At 44.4% G+C, this 20,004-nt stretch overlaps 1 protein-coding gene across 3 annotated transcripts in view; it reads left to right on the top strand.

The window, feature by feature from the left end:
• The window catches only part of LOC106569916 (semaphorin-6D), a 128,774-nt gene extending 110,249 nt beyond the window's left edge, over positions 1 to 18,525 (top strand). For 2 of the 3 annotated variants that reach the window (XM_014141649.3, XM_014141648.3), the window contains 3 exons: positions 5,737 to 5,795; positions 9,031 to 9,084; positions 15,835 to 18,525. In XM_014141649.3, the coding sequence (XP_013997124.1) occupies positions 5,737 to 5,795; positions 9,031 to 9,084; positions 15,835 to 17,195 (1,474 nt within the window). In that variant the 3' untranslated portion in view covers positions 17,196 to 18,525. The remainder of the gene's footprint in view (positions 1 to 5,736; positions 5,796 to 9,030; positions 9,085 to 15,834) is intronic. The other variant, XM_045694702.2, reaches the window with a different exon arrangement.
• Positions 18,526 to 20,004: the final 1,479 nt, after the last annotated feature.

The following is a 20,004-nucleotide window of genomic DNA, read 5'->3' as shown; positions in this document are numbered from 1 at the left end:
GACAGGGATTCATGAACTTTGAGAGACAATTGCAAGTTCCATAAAGTTCCACCTCCAAAGGTATAAATCTCAGTGAAATATCTCTGTTTTGGTTCGAGAGTTAGAGTTCAGTGGACGAGGAAGAATGTTCTGGAAACAACTTATCCAGGACACTGTGGTTCAGCCACTTCCCTAAGATGAGCAGCAGATGGGCCTTGTTGTTGTGGCAGCGAGTCATTGGTTTCCCTGGAGACGAACGGGTTGATCCAGACCAGAGGTGAATGCGACAGACGTTTTGGCGGACCGGGCCATCTTGGCAAAATGCTCTAAAGAGCTCCTAAGTGAGGCGACCGGCAAAAAACAAAATGGAGCTGAAGTGCTTTGCCAGTCCCAAAGCAACTCTGCAGCCTGGCCCACCACTGTTTAAAATATGATGTTTGTCTTCTTAAACTCAAACCTCTATTTAGGCCTTCTCCTAAACTGAATCCTCCTTATTTGGATGTGAGTGGGTGACTATTTTCTTATATGATTTTTAATTAGCAAGCATTTGTATAAATATCTACTTATATCAGTCTCACTGCCTGTATGCATTTCTGGTAGGTCGTTTTTTACGAGTATGCATTGTCAGTGAGACTATTTCTGAGAATTTTCATCTTTTCATATGTATGTCTCCTAGTCCTTTCCCCTCATTCATGGCTAGTAAATAGAAGAGCGTTAAAGTTTCTGAGTGAGGGAAATGAATAGCACTCACGCATCCCACACTTTTGAAAATGGATACACAGAGAGCGAGTGAACGAGAAACGGAGAGAGGAGAGAAAAAGCGAAAATAAACAAATGTACACAAAGCAAGGACTCCGCAGCACAGAGACGGAAAGGGCTGAAGGGTGAATGAGAATGAGCTCCCGTTGGTGTCAGAAGTGGGATCCAATTTAATCATATTCATTCCCCTTCCCTTAATGGACACTTGTGTGCCGCCTTCAAACCCCACATTCCATTAGCTTCCAGCCACTCTAAATGTATCTGGTTGTGTATGGACCTTTCTCTCATTCACGGGCATGCTGAATCTAAATCTATCGATGGCTGACTGTGCAAGTGGCATGCACTGATTGAAAAGTCCTAATGAGAATGAATACAGAAACCCCCTCTTCTCTGTGGGTAGGAGGGGAGAGTGGCCCTAAATACAGCCCCCAATAGTTAAACCTGCACTCGTGTGTTTCACATCCCACAAAAGTGTTCTGGAATATAGTAGTCCCTTGTAGCTCAGTTTGTAGAACATGGCACTTGCAAAGCCAGGGTTGTGGGTTCGATTTCCCACGGGGGACTAGTCTGAAAATGTATGCACTCACTACTTAAGTCGCTCTGGATAAGAGTGTCTGCTAAATAGCGTAAATTTTAAATGAATACGCACAAGCAAAACACTGGGTCTGGCTCCATATTTTGTTTGAATAGGGTCTGGATAATGACCTTGGCTTTAGTCCTTGCCTCCTTTTTCTCCTAACTGATGCAGGCTGTCCTGGCCACGTCTGCTCCCCATGTCACCTGATAGGAAGATTATCATCTGACCTTTATCAGTCGTGACGCTGGTTTCTAATTGGACAGCGTACAAGGGGAGAACAGACCAACTTTGTTAGGGTGCCAGCAAAATGGATGTTCTCTCCGTTCGTGGCATTTTCCTGATTCGACCACCTTGTCTGTGGATGGTGACGTCATATGCATGTGTAGGATGTGTCTCTCAGGTTGTGAATGTACTGGCTAAGAAAAATCTTCTCTCATCGACGACTGGCAGGTTGGGCAAGTTTTGTATCAGGATGGCGGTAAATGGGCTTTGAGCTGTAGGTGAATGAGGCTAGCTTTTTCAAACAGAAATTTGCATCCTGTAGCACAAGCTTCAGAAAGTTCTTGGACACTAAAGTCCATGGAGAATAAGAGAACCTCCTCCCAGCTGCCCACTGCACTGAGGCTTGGAAACATTGTCACCACCGATAAATCTACAATAATCGAGAATTTCAATAAGCATTTTTCTACGGCTGGCCATGCTTCCCACCTGGCTACCCCTACCCCAGTCAACAGCTCTGCACCCCCCACAGCAACTTGCCCAAACCTCCCCCATTTCTCCTTCACCCAAATCCAGATAGCTGATGTTCTGAAAGAGCTGCAAAATCTGGACCCCTACAAATCAGCCGGGCTAGACAATCTGGACCCTCTCTTTCTAAAATTATCCGGCGCAATTGTTGCAACCCCTATTACTAGCCTGTTCAACCTCTCTGTCATATCGTCTTAGATCCCTAAAGATTGGAAAGCTGCCGCGGTCATACCCCTCTTCAAACGGGGTGACACTCTAGACCCAAACTGTTACAGACCTATATCTATCCTACCCTGCCTTTCTAAAGTATTTGAAAACCAAGTTATTAAACAGATGACCGACCATTTTGAATCCCACCGTACCTTCTCTGCTATGCAATCTGGTTTCCGAGCTGGTCATGGGTGCACCTCAGCCACGCTCAAGGTCCTAAATGATATCATAACCGCCATCGATAAAAGACAAAACTGTGCAGCCGTATTCATCGACCTGGCCAAGGCTTTCGACTCTGTCAATCACCGCATTCTTATCGGCAGACTCAACAGCCTTGATTTCTCAAATGATTGCCTGGTTCACCAACTACGTCTCAGACAGAGTTCAGTGTGTCAAATCAGAGGGTCTGTTGCCCGGACCTCTGGCAGTCTCTATGGGGGTGCCACAGTGTTCAATTCTCGGGCCAACTCTTTTCTCTGTATACATCAATGATATCGCTCTTGCTGCTGGTGATTCTCTGATCCACCTCTACGCAGACGACACCATTCTGTATACTTCTGGCCCATCTTTGGACACTGTGTTAACTAATCTCCAGATGAGCTTCAATGCCATACAACACTCCTTCTGTGGCCTCCAACTGCTCTTAAATGCAAGTAAAACTAAATGCATGCTCTTCAACCGATCGCTGCCCACACCCGCCTGCCCGTCCAGCATCACTACTCTGGACGGTTCTGACTTAGATTATGTGGACAACTACAAATACCTAGATGTCTGGTTGGACTGTAAACTCTCCTTCCAGACTCACATTAAGCATCTCCAATCCAAAATTAAATCTAGAATCGGCTTCCTTTTTCGCAACAAAGCATCCTTCACTCATGCTGCCAAACATACCCTTGTAAAACTATCCTACCTATCCTTGACTTCGGTGACGTCATTTACAAAATAGCCTCCAACACTCTACTCAGCAAATTGGATGTAGTCTGTCACAGTACCATCCGTTTTGTCACCAAAGCCCCATATACTACGCACCACTGCGACCTGTATGCTCTCGTTGGCTGGCCCTCGCTTCATATTCGTCGTCAAACCAAATGGCTCCAGGTCATCTATAAGTCTTTGCTAGGTAAAGCCCCGCCTTCCCAGCTCACTGGTGACCATAGCAGCACCCACCCATAGCACGCGCTCCAGCAGGTATATTTCACTGGTCACCCCCAAAGCCAACTACTGCTTTGGCCGCCTTTCCTTCCAGTTCTCTGATACCAATGACTGGAACGAATTGCAAAAATCACTGAAGCTGGAGACTTACAGTTGAAGTCGGAAGTTTACATAAACTTAGGTCTGAGTTATTAAAACTCCATTTTCAACCACTCCACAAATTTCTTGTTAATGAACTATAGTTTTGGCAAGGCTGCTAGGACATCTACTTTGTGCATGACACAAGTTATTTTTCCAACAATTGTTTACAGACAGATTATTTCACTTATAATTCACTGTATCACAATTCCAGTGGGTCAGAAGTTTACATACATGAAGTTGACTGTGCCTTTAAACAGCTTGGAAAATTCCAGAAAATTATGTCATGGCTTTAGAAGCTTCTGATAGGCTAATTGACATCATTTGAGTCAATTGGAGGTGTACCTGTGGATGTATTTCAAGGCCTACCTTCAAACTCAGTGTCTCTTTGCTTGACATTATGGGAAAATCAAAAGAAATCAGCCAAGACCTCAGGAAACAAATTGTAGACCTCCACAAGTCTGGTTCATCCTTGGGAGCAATTTACAAACACCTGAAGGTACCACGTGTACTATTGTTTGTACAGATGAACATGTATAAACACCATGGGACCACGCAGCCATCATACCGCTCAGGAAGGAGACGTGTTTGGTCTCCTAGAGATGAACGTACTTTGGTGAAAAAAGTGCAAATCAATCCCAGAACAACAGCAAAGGACCTCGTGAAGATCCTGGAGGAAACAGGTACAAAAGTATCTATATCCACAGTAAAACAAGTCATATATCGATATAACCTGAAAGGCCGCTCAGCAAGGAAGAAGCCACTGCTCCAAAACCGGCATAAAAAAGCCAGACTACGGTTTGCAACTGCACATGGGGACAAAGATCATACTTTTCGGAGAAATGTCCTCTGGTCTGATGAAACAAAAATAGAACTGTTTGGCCATAATGACCATCGTTATGTTTAGAGAAAAAAGGGGGAGGCTTGCAAGCCGAAGAACATCATCCTAACCGTGAAGCATGGGGGTGGCAGCATCATGATGTGGGGGTGCTTTGCTGCAGGAGGGACTGGTGCACTTCTCAAAATAGATGGCATCATGAGGGAGGAAAATTATGTGGATATATTGAAGCAACATCTCAAGACATTAGTCAGGAGGTTAAAGCTTTGTCGCAAATGGGCCTTTCAAATGGACAATGACCCCAAGCATACTTCCAAAGTTGTGGCAAAATGGCTTAAGGACAACAAAGTCAAGGTATTGGAGTGGCCGTCACAAAGCCCTGACCTCAATCCTATAGAAAATTTGTGGGCAGAACTGAAAAAACGTGTGCGAGCAAGGAGGTCTACAAACCTAATTCAGTTACACCAGCTCTGTCAGGAGGAATGGGCCAAAATTCACTGAACTTATTGTGGGAAATTTGACCCAAGTTAAACAATTTAAAGGCAATGCTACCAAATACTAATTGAGTGTATGTAAACTTCTGACCCACTGTGAATGTGATGAAAGAAATAAAAGCTGAAAGAAATAATTATCTCTACTATTATTCTGACATTTCACATTCTTTAAATAAAGTGGTGATCCTAACTGACCTAAGACGGGGAATTTCTACTAGGATTAAATGTCAGGAATTGTGAAAAACTGAGTTTAAATCTATTTGGCTTAGGTGTATGTACACTTCTGACTTCAACTGTATATCTCCCTCACTAACTTTAAGCATCAGCTGTCAGAGCAGCTTACCGAGCATTACAGCTGTACATAGCCCATCTGTAAATAGCCCACCAAACTACCTCATCCCCATGTTATTTTTATTTTTTTTGCTCCTTTGCACCCCAGTATCTCTACTTGCACATTCATCTTCTGCACATCTATCACTCCAGTGTTTAATTGCTGAATTTTAATTATTTTGTCACTATGGCCTATTTATTGCCTTACCTCCCTAATCTTACTACATATGCACACTCTGTATATATACTTTTCTATTGTGTTATTGACTGTACTTTTGTTTATCCCATGTGTAACTCTGTGTTGTTTGTGTCGCACTGTTTTTCTCAATCTTGGCCAGGTCACAGTTGTAAATGAGAACTTGTTCTCAACTGGCCTACCTGGTTAAATAAAGGTGAAATAAAAAAATAACACAAGTCCCAATTACAGTTGGGTAGGTGGTTGCTTGTGGCAGCAAAGAGGAAAACAGGTGATGAGCCTTTCTTTTTTACTCTTTCTCATTTGCTCTCTCCAGGCCTGGCTTTGAGCAGGACATCGAGGGAGACCACTCACTGTACCCTGAGAACTGCCATGGTGAGCGATCATCAACTTCCCTATACAGTAGCAACAGGCCAATCATCTAAATATAAGCCCTGTAAAAAGAGGGTCTATTCCATCATGGAAGTACAGTGCATTCAGAAAGAATTCAGACGCCTTCACCTTTTCCACATTTGTTACGTTACAGCCTTATTCTAAAAGGGATTTTTTTTTCAAGTCCTCATCAATCTACACACAATACCCCATAATGAAAAAGCGAAAAATAGTTTTTAGAGATTTCTGCAAATTTATTAAAAATAAAAAACATATGATTGATTTGGAAAGGCACACACCTGTCTATATGAGGTCCACAGTGCATGTCAGAGCAAAAACCAAGCCATGAGGTTGAAGGATTTGTCCGTAGACCTTAGAGACGGGATTGTGTTGGCACAGATCTGGGAAGAATAATGTATGCAGCATTGAAGGTCCCCAAGAACACAGTGGCCTTTGGAACCACCAAGACTCTTCCTAGAGCTGGCCTCCCGGCCAAACTGAGTAGTCGGGGGAGAAGGGCCATGGTCAGATAAGTGACCAAGAACCCGATGGTCACTCTGACAGAGCTCCGTAGTTCCTCTGTGGAGATAGGAGAACCTTCCAGAAGGACAAACGTCTCTCCAGCACTCCACCAATCAGGCCTTTATGGTAAAGTTGCCAGACAGAAGCCACTCCTCAGTAAAAGGCACATGACAGCCTGCTTGGAGTTTGCCAATAGGACTCTCAGTTCATGAGAAACAAGATTCTCTGGTCTGATGAAACCAAGATTGAAGTCTTTGGCCTGAATGCCAAGCGTTATGTCTGGAGGAAACCTGGCGCCATCCCTACGGTGAAGCATGGTGGTGGCAGCATCATGCGGTGGGGATGTTTTTCAGCTGCAGCGACTGGGAGATTCATCAGAATCGAGGGAAAGATGAACAGAGCAAAGTACCGAGAGATCCTTTATGAAAACACAGCCAAGATAACGCAGGAGTGGCTTCGGGACGAGTCTCTGAATATTCTTGAGTGGCCCAGCCAGAGCCCAGACATGAACCCGATCGAACATCTCTGGGGAGAATTGCAAAAATGTCTAAAAACCTGTTTTTGCTTTGTCATTATGGCGTATTGTGTAGGGATTGAGGGGGATTTAAAAAAAATCCATTTAAGAATAAGGCTGTAACATAACAAAATGTGGAAAAAGTCAAGGGCTCTAAATACTTTCCGAAGGCACTGTACATGGAAGAATGGATTTCACAGGCTTCCATGGTGTAATATCAAATACCTTCTCCCCTTTTGTTTGCTCTGTTATGGATTTAATTGATGTAACAATGTTTCATTTGCTACCTGTCAATCTGCCAGCTAACATTGAAGTAGTATGTTCTTAAGGTACACACGAAAGTTATATCAACAATTTTACTACACTACGAGAATATGAAGAGAAAAGTATTGTTGGGGAGAAAACAGCACATCTAAAAAGTATTTTATGACACTAGAATCCACAACTGGGTCACAGTTTGGAAATATCCACAGCAGTCCAACCTACAGTGAGGGAAAAAAGTATTTGATCCCCTGCTGATTTTGTACGATTGCCCACTGACAAAGAAATGATCAGTCTATAATTTTAATGGTAGGTTTATTTGAACAGTGAGAGACAGAATAACAACAACAAAAATCCAGAAAAACTCATGTCAAAAATGTTATAAATTGATTTGCATTTTAATGAGGGAAATAAGTATTTGACCCCCTCTCAATCAGAAAGATTTCTGGCTCCCAGGTGTCTTTTATACAGGTAACGAGCTGAGATTAGGAGCACACTCTTAAAGGGAGTGCTCCTAATCTCAGTTTGTTACCTATATAAAAGACACCTGTCCACAGAAGCAATCAATCAATCAGATTTCAAACTCTCCACCATGGCAAAGACCAAAGAGCTCTCCAAGGATGTCAGGGACAAGATTGTAGACCTACACAAGGCTGGAATGGGCTACAAGACCATCGCCAAGTAGCTTGGTGAGAAGGTGACAACAGTTGGTGCGATTATTCGCAAATGGAAGAAACACAAAAGAACTGTCAATCTCCCTCGGCCTGGGGCTCCATGCAAGATCTCACCTCGTGGAGTTGCAATGATCCTGAGAACGGTGAGGAATCAGCCCAGAACTACACAGGAGAATCTTGTCAATGATCTCAAGGCAGCTGGGACCATAGTCACCAAGAAAACAATTGGTAACACACTACGCCGTGAAGGACTGAAATCCTGCAGCGCCTGCAAGGTCCCCCTGCTCAAGAAAGCACATATACATGCCCGTCTGAAGTTTGCCAATGAACATCTGAATGGTTCAGAGGACAACTGGGTGAAAGTGTTGTGGTCAGATGAGACCAAAATGGAGCTCTTGGGCATCAGCTCAACTCGCCGTGTTTGGAGGAGGAGGAATGCTGCCTATGATCCCAAGAACACCATCCCCACCGTCAAACATGGAGGTGGAAACATTATGCTTTGGGGGTGTTTTTCTGCTCAGGGGACAGGACAACTTCACTGCATCAAAGGGATGATGGACGGGGCCATGTACCGTCAAATCTTGGGTGAGAGCCTCCTTCCCTCAGCTAGGGCATTGAAAATGGGTCGTGGATGGGTATTCCAGCGTGACAATGACCCAAAACACACGGCCAAGGCAACATAGGAGTGGCTCAAGAAGAAGCACATTAAGGTCCTGGGGTGGCCTAGCCAGTCTCCAGACCTTAATCCCATAGAAAATCTGTGGAGGGAGCTGAAGGTTCGAGTTGCCAAACGTCAGCCTCGAAACCTTAATGACTTGGAGAAGATCTGCAAAGAGGAGTGGGACAAAATCCCTCCTGAGATGTGTGCAAACCTGGTGGCCAACTACAAGAAACGTCTGACCTCTGTGATTGCCAACAAGGGTTTTGCCACCAAGTCATGTTTTGCAGAGGGGTCAAATACTTATTTCCCTCATTAAAATGCAAATCAATTTATAACATTTTTGACATGCGTTTTTCTGGATGTTTTCGTTGTTATTCTGTCTCTCACTGTTCAAATAAACCTACCATTAAAATTATAGACTGATCATTTCTTTGTCAGTGGGCAAACGTACAAAATCAGCAGGGGATCAAATACTTTTTTCCCTCACTGCACTTGCATGTCACGCCGCCGTAAAAACCCATTTGTTTTCTTATGTCTTTGTGAGCGGTATTGTAATTCACTCCGTCTTTTGTTTTCGGTAGTAATGCTGTGTTTTGCTCCCATCAGCAGATGTTCTGGCGACCAAGCGAAACCAGAACTCCGCGGCAGACTCAGCCTACGGTCAGTTTCCAATTTTCCCCCAGTCTCTCTCCCTCCTTTCTCCCTGTGTTGGGTTCCACATTGTTCTATTGCAGTAGGACTGAGCATAAACACTTTTAATTAAGTTACATGCAATGAATTTGCATTATCTACTGGCAATTTGTAGTTTCACTTAAGGTTTCACACTAGACAACTTGAAAATGAAAGAATAGACAAATCTTTTCGGTGTCTGTTAAACCTTTTGACTTGGAGACCTTACCATTATAGGTTTTGTGTTGCTTGTAATTCAAAGTATTGTTTGTTTTGAACAGGTTCAGTTCGCTCATTAAGAGCTACAAACATTCCTCTAGTTCCACATGTTGTAGAGAAGATTAAACATATGTTGCTGCTTTTGGAAATGGAGGCTTATGAGTAAGATCAGTTACACTTTTTAAACCAAGAGATCAAGATTAAATGGATCTCCTTGGGTAACCGATAGGTGATGTTCTTTTAATCTCACAATTCATGACTGGGCATGCCCAAGTCAATAAACCCCTCAGGTAGGCCTAATAATACTTGAGCGTCGTAATTGTTAATCACAGAGCGAGCCTCACACCAGGGAAGACCCTCATTATGTAATATAAGCCCAGCCTCAGCCGTTCACTGTGATGAACCCATGGAGTAAATGACACTATTAGAGGCTAATGGAGACTCTAGCCTCAGCTGCCAACAGGCACGTTGGGCATTAACCTCATGCCACAGGCCAGCCAAGCGTGAAGGTCCATGTCAGAGGAGTGATTTCTCAATTGGTGGAAGAGCCCAATTCCTACTGGATACTGCCATTTTGGTAATGCCAATTTAGTTTCAAATTGGGAATAGTGGCTTAGTTAAAAAGTAACATTTAAAACACATTTATATTAGGGCACATTTCCCCCTTGGATCTTGTGGCTGCTATGAACTGTACAATCAAGTCAACACAGATGGCATGTTGACGGAACAACATGTTCCAGTGAGTGAACTTTTCAACTAGGCCCCGGTGCAATCTGTGTGGAAAATCATGGCAGTATCGCCTCCGCAGCCTCATTAGCAATCAATCCCATCATGCAGCAGCACACAGGGTTCAAGGTGGCCCTCCACGAGCACAGGGAACGTAGCGGAGGTCACTGAAACCCCTCAGAAACACTGGCAATGCCAAAGACCTTGAAACGGTCTTGATGAGTACGCAGAAACGTCGGGACTCCAGTGACTGAACAGGCATAGGGAGCATGCCAAAATGTTGCCAGGTAATGGACATAGTGACTGTTTGTCATTTCCGAATGCCTTTGAAACAAACATTGGAACAAATCCATTTAATGAAGGCACTGCTTTACTGATCCTAGTTAAAGCCGGGGGATGGAAATATCATATGACAACTTTCCATGACACTAGTATTTAATAGATTATGACTTTGATTCTAGAATAGTAGAGTATGTCATCTCCATCATAGATTTATCCTACATAAGGAATCCTGCCCAAATCTTTGACTTGTTGTTTCATATTAGCTTTATTTCTAAAATGGATACTTTATACATAATGTAGAGACATACAGTGCATCAATAGGACATAGTGAATGCAGAGTTAGTTATCGAACTGCAGCTCATATAATAAATGACAGTGGCCTTGTGCCCATCTATGATTACTCAACAAAGTGGACTGCAGTGTTCTAAGAGATTGGGCCTGCGGCTGTAGAACATTGGACAAATCTCTGTTGGCTTTGCCAGCTGGCTCGAACAGTCCGGTCCATAAATTGGCTTTGGTTTGTTCCGAAAGCTCGACAAGGTCTTTAAAAGGAACAAGAGCCCCGTATAAGGCCTTCGAAAAGGTCTTGCAGTCGAACGCTGTGCAAATGAACATAATTACCTGCAATTTGACTTATTTGGCAGTAACCGATGCCATAGACCTTCCCTTTTTAATGCATGGAAGATAACACAGAGACACTCCATTTGTAAGTGCTTCAACTCATTAAAAACACTTTAGGAACTCGGCGGTGGGTCGTCCGCTCGGGTGGTGGTATGCAATTATGGGGCCGAGACGTAGCAGAAATCACAACAGATTGTCTCATGTGCATGCATTATGTGGATGTCCACGTGGTATGCCGACCTCCTAATTACTTTTACAACAGCTTAACGTGTATTTTCTATGGCTTATTATCACCTTGTAACAGTATACACCACGCGGGGCCGGGGCCCTATCAATAACACACGCACACGACACACACGTCTTCACCTAGTGGAAATTCACGGCATAAAGAGAATCATACTGTAGTAGGTGTTACGCCGTATTGAAAAGCCTATGTGTAAATAAATGAAAAGGCTGGAAAAATGATTGAATCGTCGGTTGGTGTTGACGTTCAGATTGAGTCAGCCAAAGAGAAGATTGGTCTTTTGAGACCAGGGTGAATAACATTTTTCTCACCACTAAGAACAACACAGACCTCCATTAACCCCTGAGAGTGAGTGAGTCATTATAGCTGCTTATCATGCTCAGGTTTTCATGTATTCAGCTTCTCTTGGGGGTGCCTAGTGGCTTTACTTGTTGACGCAGTTATTTCCCAGGCACATTCATGAAGGTAACATCAATCCTGAAGGGAAGCGCTGTCGTGTTAGGCTTGGCAGCCCCCATTACAGCCATGAGGGTGCTCCGCATGAAACGGGCAAAACAAGATAATGAATTTCCTGCCCGTCAAGTGAAGTGTGCATATGGGAAAGCCAATGATTCCAGTGGCATCTATCCTAGAGATAGGTGAGGCGTTGTACAGACCCAACAGCAATGTGTCATGGTTCGGAAGCAGAGATTTGCCGGACTGGGGTTGAATTCACTTTAATGATGGGATGGTGGAGATTTAAACTGAAAATATTTTCCTTTTCAGGAATATATTATATATATATATATATAAAAAAACAAGAATGGCAAAGAATGACCTTTTACTAAAGCTTTAGTTATTGCATTGTCTATTTTCAGCATTCTCACTAAAAGGCTTTACAAACCTGTCTTCATAGAAGATTTATTAAAGAGGTTCCCCAATACTCTTATTAAAATGTGGATTATTTTAACAAATCACAAGCTTCTCCAGCGCACAGCATTTTTCTGTATTACTTAAACCTAATGTTCCAATTGTCCTGACTCAAGGGTACTCATAAAACCAAGTTCAGAAGATAAATGTGTGACTATAAACCCAGGCAGAAATACATTACAGGCAACCTGAAGTAGAGCTCTGCTGAACCTGAAGACCTGCTGAAAATACCAGATGCTCCCCATTTGAATTGGATACGTGAAAATGCACTATTTTCTAGTTATATAACTAGGAAACGTATTATACTATGCAAACTGTTTGACTGTTCCGATTATGTTCCCTGGCGGGCTCTAGTGATAATGCCTTTCCCCTCAACCACTAATCCCAAAATGCCTTAAATATGTTAAGGCAACGTGCATATACACAGTTTTAATAATGCTCGGAACAATAATATCTGGAGTTCAGTAAAGAGAGCATTCACTGGGCACTCCAATTCCACCGAGTGCTAAATGTTTATTCAACTGCCTGAATTATCTCTATCTGTGCTACTGTTAAATGACCGTTTATGAACTTTTTGACTGGGATGTATACAACAATGTATGCAATATAGGCTACAACAATATGTATATATAGGTAATTGCCAAAATAAAGGAAACTCCAACAAAGTGTGTTAATAGGATGTTGAGTCACCACGAGCCAGAGCAGCTTCAATGCACCTTGGCATAGATTCTACAAGTGTCGTTTTTCCATGCCAAATTCCATCATTTGGTGTTTTGTCGATGGTGGTGGAAAACGCTGTCTCAGGCGCCGCTCCAGAATCTCCCGTTAGTGTTCAGTTGGATTGAGATCTGGTGACTGAGACGGCCATAGCATATGGTTTACATCGTTTTCATGCTCAACAAACCATTCAGTGACCACTCGTACCCTGTGGATGGGGACATTGTCATCCTATGGGGGCATAGCCATGGTAGCCAAAATAATGGCCTGCCCAGCATTTTTATATGTGACCCTAAGCCTGATGGGATGTTAATTGCTTAATTATCTCAGGACCCACAACTGTGTAGAAGCACCTGCTTTCAATATACTGTGTTTTGTATCCCTCATTTACTCATGTGTTTCCATTATTTTGGCAGTTACCTGTATCTGCCAGAGGGTGTTTGTTCACAAAAACACATCAAGGCAGGGTAGACATTCTGATGCATGTTTTGCTCACTGGCAGTTCCATAATCCTTCAAAAGGCACATCCTGCCATGTCCTGAGGCCTGGTCTAGCCTCCATTGGCACTAAGCAGAGAAATCTGGACACCTCACACTCCCTGCAGATATGCATATGTCCTGTTCATTCAAGCCAAATACAGTGGGATGATCACACCCTTTATTAGCACTAGCCATAATGCTTACACTTTGTGCCATATCGTGTCAAAATCCCGCCAAGATGAATGCTTCATAAACGTGTAATTATCTCTGTCTTTACATACAGTAGCATTGCTGTCCTGCCAACAGAAGTAACACTGCAGTGAAGCATCAAACAGTCCATTTTGATTGGTTGAAATATTAACCAGTCTATGCTTTACGTAACTGTTATGGTCAGTGATAAAAGGCAAAATAAAGTGCAGGTTACTTGGGACTGTGTATCTATCAAACTTGGCTAATGGCCAAGATATTTGGTCATTGAATGGAATTTAAGGAGTATGCATGGGTTATTATTCTGTAGAGTGTCTCAGATCAATTCAAAACACACGTCGGAGTGTGTGTGTGTGTGTGTGTATGCGCCACACTCCTAACCCATCACCCACCACTACCACACTCTCTTACGCCTAAGGTAACAGAGTTTCTCATTTCTGTCAGCTGCTCGTGACCTTTAAGGAAGACTATCAACGGACAGTGGGTGCCGCAACATTGGCAATGTCAACATCCCTTGTCTCACAGTGCGTGAATGCCAATGCATCGGCCTATGAGTGGAATCTAATGCCAGTGCTGGAGTCCCTGTACCTGCTTACATATTCAGTCCCTGAATATTCCTTCCTCTGTTCTTTCCCCTGAATCATTGTCATAAAATGGCTTCATGTCTTTGATTTTGTGATAGCTTGGTTTCTAATAGAAGTAATTTGTACTCTGAGTTAGTGACAAGCAGAAGACATGTTGTACAGTATATTGACTTTTCTTTGTTGTCAAATGGTATCTGGAGCATATCCAAGCCGATCATTTTCCGTGTAATAGCTGTTTACTGAAGTTGGTAGGTACCGCACACATACAGCACTGTTTTGACAACAACGAAAGTCATAACTCACTTAGCAGATCCCTACGTTTTAACCCTTGATTGCTACTCTAAAGTTAGTTGGCAGGCAGTGCCATCATAATCGCTCGGCGCACGAGATCTCAAACCGGTGCTGAAATCCGAGGCTTACCATGCATTTGGTTCCCATTAGAGGCAAGGAATCCTCTGGGAACATCACTCTTTCTGCAACTCTGTGACCTACTTCTTCTGCGTCTATATGAGAACCACATGGGAGGGCCTTTACTCGACAGGGCTTTCGAGAGAAAGACATTCGCTTTGGTTGAGTCGAATTACCATATCTGTGTTTCTAGCCCCATCCTATTTTTAACTAATGTTGGAGAAAAAAAGAGTGATGACAATAAGCAGAACATGTTGCTGCTCACCGGGGGCAGATGATATTACTGGTGGGTGGATGTGTGCGTTCTATTTCGGTATTATTTTGCATAAAATACATCATTATTATGTATGGTTCTACCTCGAACTTTCAGTTATATAAATCTGTTGATATGATGCAAGGACACGGGCCAAGTACTATTTCATACTTCACACTTTAACACTGTGCAATTTCTCAAAGGAATCAAAATTCCATGAAACTACATGGTTCCTTAATGAAAAGTGACTGACCACAGCCTTTCTCAGGAAGCAGCGAGCTACGCTTTCTTTAGTTACCTCAGTCCAGCACGTTCATCCACTCCTCCTAATCCCTCTGATGACATTTTAATGGAGCTCCCCAGAGTACACAGACACCATTACCTCTGTTGGGCTAAACCCAACTCCAGCTGCTGGATATGCCAGGGCACCATTCTCATTTAGCCTCCCCATAACCGAGCCTCAATACTTGGCTGCAGTGTGCCAGTTTGAGCACTGTTAAGCTTCTGGATATCTAAGTGTTGATCTTGGCCAGTGCGAGAAGCCAGGTGCACCTGCAGTGAAGTATGAACTCAAATAAACTCTTTCTTTCCCGGGGTCTTCTAAGCTGTTTGTGCTCTGTGTTTAGAGTCTGGGCTGATTTGGGTGTTTGCGATGATGAACGAGTAGACTGTCTGGAGCTTCTCTGTCACGGCCTCCGGAGACAGTGGCAGCAGAGTACTTGGCAGGATAGTGCTCCGTGTTTGACGGAAGGAAGAAGGACTGACTTGAGGCTGGATTCAATCCGTATCGCGGAAGTTCCGCGTTATAGCTCAATTTAAAATTTAAATTCAATCTTCCCGCGTTCGCAGAGACTGCATTCACGGTAACGCTGCGTATGTCATCTCAATCGGAAATTACCTTTACGTTTTAATGCGGATCTTCCGCGATACTTCTGCAATACGGATGGAACTTCATTTAGGATGAGTCATGCTGTTACAGTCACAACAGGGGGGGACGGTTGAATGTGAAATCCTTTTTATGTCATGACAGGATCTGACAAGGTAACGGTTTTATTTTCGCATGACCTCACTATCTTTCTTTTTCTCCTTTAGGTGTCCGAAGGCTCCCTGACATGGAGAAGTCCAGCCCCAGCGTCCACTACACCCTCCTGATCGCCTGCGTCCTGGTGGCCTTCTTCCTCGGCGCCATCCTCTCCGGCTTCCTGGTGTCATGCTACTGCAGTCACAATGCCCGTCGCGCCCACCGGCTTGGCAAGGACCCTGAGGCATCCCTCCACCCCGCCCTCTCGCTGCGCAGCCTGGCCAAGCTAAATGGCCTGCTGGACGGCCAGCCGAAAGAGGAGAAGCTGGACGTGTCTACGCCCAAGATGTACAGCTCCTTCGTTCCCAACGGGAAGGAGCACACTCCGGGCAGGCACGGGATGACCCTGGGAGACCCGGACCTTGACCTCTCCCAGGGGGAGAACCTCTCGGGCCTACCCACCCCTGACTCCACCCCGGAGCTGCCCATCAAGAACATGAAGGCCTTCCGGAACCAGTGGGAGAGGAACCAGAACTGCAACAACGCAAAGGAGTCCAAGGCACCGCCTGGCACTGGTTTCGGCCTGGGTTCGTCAAGGTCCAGCTCGGGGGTCACCCAGCAGGTGTTCCCCTTCTCCCACAGCCTGACCAATGGCCAAGCCCTCGGGCACCTGCCCGAGGAGAGGAAGATCCCCAACGACGAGCGTGCAAAGGGGGCTTCGGCCTCCCAGTCCTCCTCCTGCTACCCGCAGACGGTGGTGGATGTGGCGGCCCTGGACGAGCTCCTCAAGCACATCCACGAGGTCAGCGCCTCAGGCAGCCACAGCATCACTGTGCTGACCTCACCGTGTGCTCCCTTGCCGGGTAGCTCCAGTTCCAGCCATAACCACAGTCACAGCCAGAGCAGCTTCAGATCCCAGCCCCAGATCCCCGAGACGGAGTCGGCCCCGTACTACAGCTCCTCCACCCTGCCCAGGGACAGTCTGACCCGCCGCCTGGACGTGCCCCCAGACGCTGCTGCCGCCTCCTCAGCCGGCGCCACCCCACTGCAACAGCAGTCCATCCCCGAGCGGGGCTCAGTGAATCGCCACCACTCCCAGAGGCATTTAATGATCAAGATGGGCAACGGAGGGGCCGTCCCGCGCCAGCACAGCTTCAGACAGGGCGGGGTTGGGCCACCACCCCACCAGCTGCTCACCCGGATGAACTCTGGAGGTGGTGGTGGTGGCGGGGGAGGGGTTGGCTTTGAGGCCCACCGGCCACTCATCCCCAGTGCCTGCCTGACACGGCAGCACAGCTACAGCGAACCGCCCCACCTCCACCGCGCCGCCATCGTACGCCGCACGGCCTCCCTCAAGCCCCAGGTACCCCCCAAGCCCCTCTTCCTGCCTGCCACTTCGCCCGTAAACGAGCAAGGCAATTACAACTACTGAGAGCTAAGGAGTCGGACCGAGAGGCTCCGAAACGACAGACGATGTAACCGCGCTCCTCTCAGAGTAAGGGCAACTCCCCTGTGACGGGGGGGGGGGGGGTTGAGTGGGGTTCGAGGGGGCAACAACCGGGACTGGCACATCTTTTGGCGAGACGGCCGACAATAGCCTCCACACCTGATGAATGTCCTTATACCATATTGGTATTATTGCAATGCTACTTGATCACAGGACAGTGATGGATTAACAGCATATAGAACATGTGGTAGTATTCATTGACTTGGAGGATCTGTCCCCTCGTTTGAGGCCAAAGAATAAAGTATCAGGGGCCCAAAGCTCAATGTAAAGGACAGATCGCAAGTCGGCCACCAAAGCTGTGAACAATGCCTGCTTTAGCTTGGACCCAAGGCCACAACTTAAGAGAGCACCTCACGATACAAACAGTGCTCATCCTGCCTGTAATGTATGTATACTGTATGCGTGTGTGTATACATGTAGATGCACTTCATGTTAAGATACCAGAGGGCGGAACCATGAAGCAGCTACGTTAACTGTGGTGAGACGGTCAACTCCTAGCCATTTCTTAACCCTCTTATGACAGAGATACTATGGAGGCCCCACTCAGTACACACATTCGGTATATACATCCCTCAACAAGGGATTTAGCAATAACTTACCGTTGTGCAGTCAAGTATCAACTCTACCCCTTGATATAAGGGTAAGTATTATACTTCTTGCAGCATACCATAAGAAATGACCACTTTGATAATGCTTGGAAAATGATTAATTCTGTATTAGTGGAATGATGCTGAGGAACGAGACACATGGCGTCAGTATAGACCCATCATGCATCACAGCGTTACTATTATGTTTGTCACTGGTGGATGGGGGCTCCGCTGGCCTGTGACAGGAGGCCGCCTCGAGTTAGGAGAATCCTTGCCCTGCATTTGGAATTCTTACTTTTTGGACGTAAATGCTATGATATTTCCAGAGGAATTTAACAAGCCCCCAATATGACTGTCATTGTCATTCAAGAAGAGGATGCAGTGCACTGCAACCTCGAAAATAATTTGTTTGATCCTTAACACTTAGTGAGAATTGGTTCCACATTGAGGTGCAATCATTCAGGCTATGTATTATATTAGCATTATAAAATGATATCTAAAAAGTCAAGTCTTAAAGCGGAGCCCCAAGAAATCACTCACGGGCACATAGCGCCCTCTTATGGACAAGCCCTTAATAACCGTGTAATAAAGTCAGTAATTATGTTTACCATATTGCTATTAACATTGTGGATGTTGTTGTAAATAAAGGCATCTGTGGAATAATACTAGCCAAACTTTGATTTGTATGTGTTAATGTGTGCCTTATTTAATAACGTGGTGTGGAAAAGGGAAAAAAGTATGTTTTTGTCTTCATCGTTCTGTGTTGTCATTACAAATTAATTTAAAATCTGTCCTCCTGCACGGACTCCATATCAGAGGTTCTATCTCCACTGACAGTTGTTTAAAAAAATTGCCTTCGTCTTTTTTGGTTTCATGCTCTTTAAGCTTCTTTATATACTGTATATTTAATGACAAAGGAGCTCAATGGAAAAGATGAGTAGATCTGAAAGTATATCAGCAATGTTAGATCTGTGTCATGTTTTTGAAAGAGCTCTCAAATATGTTTGAAATGGTATGGACATAGGCTGAGGCATAACTCTGCTTTACAAAGAAATTGTATTTAATAAGGGCTCTATTCAGTCTGTAAAGCTGAAGCGTTACAGATTCCGATTCCGAATTGTTAAGGTAATTTCCCATTGAGCCGACATACGCAGCGTGAATGCAGTGTCTGCTAAAGCGGGAATATTTCCTTTAAATTTCAATCACGTCGTAAAGCAGAATTTTCGCAATGCGGATTAAATATAGCCCCAAGTGTGGGGCGAAAGAGGCTAGCTGAGGGACTTGCAAATGAAAACGCTGCAAGAAGGGCTGGATGGTTGATGATTGCCTGGTCCAACAAGTATGCTATTCAAATGAAGCTCAGGATTGTAGGACATAAAGTAGGCGTCTGAAGATGCCTGAAGTGATGCCTACAATGAGCTAACAGTGCCCATAGGTTTAGTTATTTCTTTGCTATTAGTGTAAAAGGAAAATTCCACCCAAAAACTATCTTTGGTATTTGTTCATTAGTCTATTGTTGATCTAGTCCCCCAAATGTTTTGCATGTCAGCAATCAAGTTCATACGGCTGTATTTCTGTGTTTTTAAAGTAATAGCTTAACTTGATTGCTGACAGTCCCAAAATGTTTACATATGTCAACAATGGACTAATGGAACAAATACCAAAAGCTAGTTTTGGGGTGGAATATTCCTTTAAATAGAGAAATAGCACCTGCAGCGTGTTGTGTGTGCAAGGAACCAAGACTTTGTTTTACGTTGAGGTTAACAAGTGAGTTGATTGAGTGTGTGCATAGCACTGGCACCTTCACTGCCTCAAGTTGAACAGAAATATCAAATAATTCAACGCTAATGTCAATTGCAAGACACGTCATGAAATGCCTACAACACTAAAACCACGTTATCTATATCCCCTCATCTGGCCACTTTGACAGAAAAAAGTTGAGTTGTGTGCTAGAATAGGTTAATGTAAACTGGTTACATTTGAGTACTGTATGCCAATATTGAGTTTATATGCAATGTATGCGTTTTAAATTGCTATAAAAATCCCTTCAGAAGAATGCTCTCTGACATACATCTAAAATGTATTTCATTTGACGTCTTATTAATGTATCATAACCCTCACTCACTTGACCAATGAGGTTTACTTTT

The sequence above is a fragment of the Salmo salar genome, chromosome 14, assembly GCF_965601325.2.
Source record: "Salmo salar chromosome 14, fSalSal1, whole genome shotgun sequence".
Lineage (NCBI taxonomy): Eukaryota > Metazoa > Chordata > Actinopteri > Salmoniformes > Salmonidae > Salmo > Salmo salar.
The sequence above is the reverse complement of the archived record's forward strand: the minus strand, read 5'-3'. Positions and strand labels throughout refer to the sequence as shown.